Source organism: Seriola dumerili, unplaced genomic scaffold (genome assembly GCF_002260705.1).
Source record: "Seriola dumerili isolate Sdu_G_001 unplaced genomic scaffold, Sdu_1.0 BDQW01000230.1, whole genome shotgun sequence".
Taxonomy (NCBI): domain Eukaryota; kingdom Metazoa; phylum Chordata; class Actinopteri; order Carangiformes; family Carangidae; genus Seriola; species Seriola dumerili.
In genome coordinates this window covers 4,926,210-4,932,674 of record NW_019174485.1, presented here as the reverse complement: position 1 = coordinate 4,932,674, position 6,465 = coordinate 4,926,210, and the positions used below count along the sequence as shown (strand labels likewise).

At 40.0% G+C, this 6,465-nt stretch overlaps 1 protein-coding gene across 1 annotated transcript; it reads left to right on the top strand.

Annotated features, from left to right (window-relative positions):
- Positions 1-810: 810 nt before the first annotated feature.
- cacng5 (calcium voltage-gated channel auxiliary subunit gamma 5) lies at positions 811-5,573 on the top strand (the record flags this gene model as incomplete). Its single annotated transcript, XM_022755806.1, has 4 exons — positions 811-979; positions 3,103-3,243; positions 3,499-3,644; positions 4,627-5,573. Coding segments are annotated over 4 exons (720 nt in total), but the record flags the coding sequence as incomplete, so codon positions are not given.
- Between the last annotated feature and the right edge of the window lie 892 nt (positions 5,574-6,465).

Below are 6,465 nucleotides of genomic sequence, written 5' to 3'. Positions count from 1 at the left end.
GTAGGGAAAAGCCTTGTGATTATCCTTTGTAACTGTTACAACTCTCACACACACTCCATAGTGCTTCTTTTCTTGCCCACTTGTTTCAGTCTTTATTTAACAATGGTCCAATGTATTCAGAGCATCTCATGACCTTCATCTCTTGTACATATTAAGATTGCACGGATATGCAAATGCTGGATAGACTAACTAACCCTATTAAATGCCCAACAATGCTCACTATGATTTGCTCTGATATGCATCATCAGCACATAACATGCATTATGGAAGCTCATTTCATATGCTGAACATATCAGCTGATCCAACAACTGTGTGTGAGGTTAATGAAGTGTTGAGAAAAACATCAGAGTGTGTATTTGTGTTATCAGTGTGTTTTGGTGCCAGACCTCTACGTATCAAAAATGATAAAGGGAAGGTACTAAAATCTAACACTTTAATACTGACAGCAGATACTGTGTATTAATCAAATAAGCTATTTTTTTTGTATTATTAATTTTACTATTATTATTGTGTATTTTTCCCTGGTATTGCTTTGTTTGCTGTGTATGATGTTTGAAAACTTGTTTTTTGGTTGTTTTTAAGTGGAATTCAACACACTGTTTCACAGCTATCACACAAACTTTACTATTCCCAGCACAAATAAACACATGAAATAGATCCTGTCTACTTACTGAGAACTTGACATTTGTGATGTACAGTCTCAACTTGCCATGATAGGTATTATCAATCATCATGCAAAGGCTACAAGACGTCCATGTCCTCTGCTAGCATATTGTACATGCTTCTGTGTTTGACTTTTATTTGTCACAGTGGGCCAATTCAAAGTTTGATCAGTTGTGTAGAGCACTAGACACTGTTTTTGAATATATTTTTTTCCTGTCCTTTGTTCCAGGGGATGAGAAAGGCCGGTGTTTTACCATAGAGTACGTGATGCCCACTAATGTCCAGATGACCTCTGAGTCCACCGTTAGTGTCCTCAGTAAGTAACTATTCACACTTCACTATTATATGCATGATGCTTCAGTGTGATGAAACTGTTCAGGCTCTCAGTGTTTAATTTGAAATGAACAGAAGCGGCAGCTAGAGGCACAATGGTGAAGGATCAAGCTGCTGTAAAGCAGGAATAAGCTGCTAAACTGGACACTTAAAACAACACTAATGAAAAAATAAAAACTTATGGTCCTTTTAACCCATACACATTTTGGGGTCTTTTGTTTTCACACATATTATTTGATATAGCACATTTTGTGTAATGTATGTTCATTCTGTTTGTTTTTTGAGTGATCCTAGAATCTGCAGAAGAAATTGGGGGAGGAAACCCAGTTTTAGCACACTAAGAGGAAAAAAATAGACCCTTGCTCAAGGATGCGAACATGGAGTCTAGTAATTTTCACTGCACTAGAGAGTCTTGCTGGTTGGTTGGGCGCCTGAACAATGGGAAGTAGGGAGATAGCCTGGGCCTCTACGCCCTCCCAGTGAACCTCATTGCTGGCAGGTTGAAGAAGTGTCTGTTACCACCATGTGTCACTGAGGGAGCACATGTCTGTCAGCAGCCCTTCCCAGGCCAATGGTAGGGTGAGTGTTGACAATAGTGTTGGCAATTGATTTCGTTAAGCCAAGTCCAAAGTCATCATATACATGACCTCAGTCTGACCCGAGCACATGTCACGTGACTCGAGTCCATACCTCTGCACTACGCTGTCATCTCTGCATCAGAGTGTATGTGGTTTATGCTATTCCTAGCCCAATCCCCACAGCCAGTCCACTCAGGTTAAGAGCTGGAATCGTATGAAATATTTAAGGGTGCCATTTTCATTTTGTAGAGACCCCCTTGCAGCGGTAACATGCATGGATACACATGAGTACTAGAAGCGTGCAGCCAAGCAGTCAGCACTACAGAGGGTGATGTGTCAACTTCAGATCTCACATCCCTTGAGTCTTCAAGCTGTAGTCCATAACTTTAAGGAAGCTCACACCAAAGCAAAGATGACTGAGCATCTCATCCAAATTGTGACAGTAGTTCCATTTACTAGCTTTTCCCAGAGCTTTTAAGCATTACTCTTCATTTTTCTAAGTGGATGGAGTTTGCTCAGTTATTGACTTAAGTATGGAACCTTTGGATAAGAGGTGGTCACAGATGGGGGGAAAATTGAAACCCTTGTTTCTATTCAAAGATGGTGAAAGACTTGAGTACGGCCATCATAATAAATACCTCCAAAGGTAAATTAGATAATCAGCTAGATATACATGTAGAGATTGTGTGAATTCCAAGTAAAGAAGAGTACATCTGACAAAGGAATAAGAAATGAAGAAAATAGATGCAGTAAGGATTTACATAGGCAGCTATTATAAGACTTAATTGGTTCCTTTCTAAAAATGTGATGAAAGTTAAAATGCAGAAAAAAATGGTGCTGATAGTGTTCTTAGTCCAGTGGTTGTGCCTTAAATTACAGTATGTAATAACTTATTCTTACCAAGGATGCACCACTGGATCTTCCGTCATCATTTTGCTTCCGAATTTAAACCCTTCTTGAATTTTCCCATGTTTCAGACTCAACTTGAATCCAAAAAGACTCACTTTTATGTTGTTTTTTTCATGCTTTAGATAGTGCTGGATGTCTACAGTAGATTGTAACTGGCAAATTTACCACACAATCCAAACTTTACCCAACCAATTAAATAACCAGTTCCATTAAGGTTATAGCCTCAGACATCTGGTCCACTTAGCTGGAAGGGTGACATTTTGTGTAATGGAGAACACAATAGGGGTCTGGAAACAAGTACCACAGACTCCCATTACTTCTGGGAGGTAGTACACCATTTGTGCACAGTAGGGAGGTCCAGCACCATCTTAATATACGGAGCCATGACCTAAACCCATGAAATGCCAACTCCACGAAGAATAACAACCAACCTCAGTAGACAACCTCATGCTGCTACTCTAAGAGAAAAACCTTCCATTAAAAGTTTGTCACAGATGAAAGTACAAAAAAACAAAAAAACAAAAACAAAACAGTATTAAAAAACAAGTTTCTCATTCAGTCTCACTCAAACCGATCAGTTCCTCTCTTTCTTCATCCTGGTTCTCTTCTCTCATTTCAGAGATGATCCGCTCTGCCACACCGTTCCCTCTGGTCAGCCTCTTCTTCATGTTCATTGGTTTTGTACTCAGTAACATCGGCCACATCCGACCACATCGCACCATCCTGGCCTTCGTTTCTGGAATCTTCTTCATCCTGTCAGGTACTTGGTTGTGCTTGAATGTGATATGTCCATTTGAGAAGGTGAACTCATGTTACAGAGTTGCTTCTGTCACCTAGATGTAAGAAGAGAACACAGTGAAACACACACTGTTATTGTTCTAATAAAACCTGTATTTACTTGAAGCACAGTTTTATTAATTGCAACAAGAGTGATGCTAATCATCCTGTATACCAATATATTTTTAGAATCTACTTCTCCACCCATAGTCATCAGAACTCTCTCTGCCTCCCATAGGTCTATCTCTGGTTGTTGGCCTGGTCTTGTACATCTCCAACATTAATGATGAAATGCTGAACAGGACCAAAACTAATGAGGCCTACTTCAGTTACAAGTACGGCTGGTCATTCGCATTCGCTGCCATCTCCTTCCTGCTCACTGAGGTAACGTCACAATGGGAAATTTGGATAATGTAATATTATATCTCACATTTCACAAGCATGTATCAAATTAACCCTTTCAACTTTTCATACCTAAGTAAACCATAATTTTTTCTCTCTTATCTGTTATGTTCTGGATTACATAGCATTTTAGATTTTAAGCATTCAGCTGCTTCTCATTTATGCTCAAATTAGTAGCTGAAGACACCAGTCTCTCTCCTGTCCTAAAACCACTCTTCTTCATGTGAGAGATGTTATCCATCATTATGACCACAGGGCAGAAAATAAATGCATCAAACACGAGGTCTATCTTCAAATCCTGTCCTTCAGATATGTATTGTGCTGTAGGAAACAGTCCCCATTATACATGATAATTTAGGGTTAATAAGCTGTGATTCATTTTTTTTATTCAGTGTCTTTTGTGTTAAATCAATTCTGCTTTTGAACAGAAAAGTGTGCGAGTTGCTTTTGGTGCTGTCAGTCATTCCTGATAATGTGACTGTGACACTGACAGGGAGTTCATTATGATCTCATTTAAAGAGCAGAGACAAAAAGAGAAACAAGAAAAAAGTCCACACACATACAGCACATGGACATACTGTACGTGCACTTGCATGAACACATTTAACTGAGCCATGATTTTTGTGTTCACTGTAGGGGGATGAGTTTTTGATTGATTGACGATTATAGGGCAAACTCATTAATAATCAAATAATTTACATAATTTGTGAAATAATTAATTCTAAAACACAACATAATAGAATTTTATAGTCTTAACTGACCTGTATTTTCTGACATGAATTTTATTTTACACTTGTACACGTGTGACAGTAAGAGAGACTGGTTAATGATGCCAACCATTAATATTGTATGGCTAATCTATCACCACCCCTTTTTTCCTATTCATAACAGAAACATAAGTATAAAGGATGTTACCAAACAAGAGTAAACTTTGTGTCCCTTTGCCCCTTCATCCCCCCTCCAGACGGCGGGTGTAATGTCGGTGTATCTGTTCATGAAGCGCTACACAGCAGAGGAAATGTACCGGCCCCATCAGGGCTTCTACCGGCCTCGCCTCAGCAACTGCTCCGACTACTCCGGCCAGTTCCTACATCCAGACGCCTGGGCCGGGCGAGGCCGCAGTCCCTCCTCCATCTCCTCTGAGGCCTCCCTCCAGATGAACTCCTCCAACTACCCTGCCCTCCTCAAGTGTCCAGAGTACGAACAAATGTCATCCTCACCCTGCTGAGGCCAAGGATGAGTAGCTGTGTTAGCACCGTAGGTGTCAATTTGATCTGCCTGGATTTTGGCATAAAATTGTCCAATAATTTGATATTTTTCAGCTTGAAACACAACAAGTCCCTTATGACCTGATTCTCTCTACCCTCCCTACTGCTGATTTTTTAGTTACACCTTTTGGTTCTGTGGGGAGTAGAACATATGGCGAACTTGAAGGTTAGCCAGTTCACGTTATTCTCAGCTGACCTGTCTTGTTCCAGGGAGAGCTGTTAGACAATAAGAGAAGAAAGAGTTTGACAAGATTGTACTTTTATGTGCTTTTTCTCTAGCTTTTAGTGACGGGTGACTGGCCATCTGCTGAACTGACCATGGTAGGGTGAAGTCATCTGAGAGGAGTAACTTTGTGTAACTTCAACCTGTAATGAGCGAATCCACTATTCGCCTGTAGTACTGCCACGATCCTGATAGCTATTTGACAGGATTACATGCTGCACATTTACAGACATGGAGAGTTCAAAAACAGGATTAGAATTGAATAGGCAACGACAGTCGGGTGACAAATTAAAGGAAAAACCTGAAAAATTAGTGGAGAAACAGGATGACAATGCCCCCATCCACAGGGCACGAGGGGTCACTGCTGTGGCTTTCACAGTCACCAGATCTCAACCCAGTTGAACACCTATGGGAGATTTTGGACTGACTTGTTAGACAGCACTCTCCACCACCATCGTCAAAACACCAAATGAGGGACTGTTTTTAGGGAGAATGGTGTTCATCCCTCCACTAGAGTTCAGAGACTTGTAGAATCAATGTCATGAAGCACTGAAGCAGTTCTGGCAGCTTGTGGTGACCCAGCACCTTACTAAGACATGTTATGTTGGTTTTTCCTTTAATTTCTCACCCATCTGTTTGTGCAATGAATGCAGAGTCTGCACATTTTTTCAAAACCAAACACTGCAGTAGGTTCAGAAAGCAGAAAATAGCCAATTACATCACCTTGGTGTAGAAGAAACAGTGGTTCTGCACAGAATGTTTCATCAGTTTGATTATAAGATTGTTGCTCAAATTGTGCAGACCTCTGATTTATAAATGTTACAATGAAAATTTTAAAACTAATTTTATCTACAAATTGCACATGTGCACCAGCTGTTTGACTGAGCACAAGCAAGTTTAACTCACATCCTCAGTTGTCACTATTCAAGTGCAGCATGCTGCAGAAAAAATGGCTTGTTGGTGTAATACACTGTAGGGATTCTCCTGCACATCGTAACAGTTTAAGACATGTTTCTGTGAAATCAGGAGCCAGAGCTCTGCTTGAATTTTCAGTGTTCAAGTATAGAGCTTATGATACACATGATGAATGTGAATTTCAACCATTCTAATAGATGATTTTAATTGACACACAATTTTGTAAACAAAGTGTTTGACTGGGGTTACATTCTGGGAGAGTTGGGTTTCTAACAGATGGTGTTTGACCTTCCATGTCAACCTCACTTCTTTCTCATCCTTCAGCAGTTTAAGTGTTGACACCAAAGGAAATGTTTGTATTGTAGGCTGCTAGTCCAGACATATGACATACATTCTA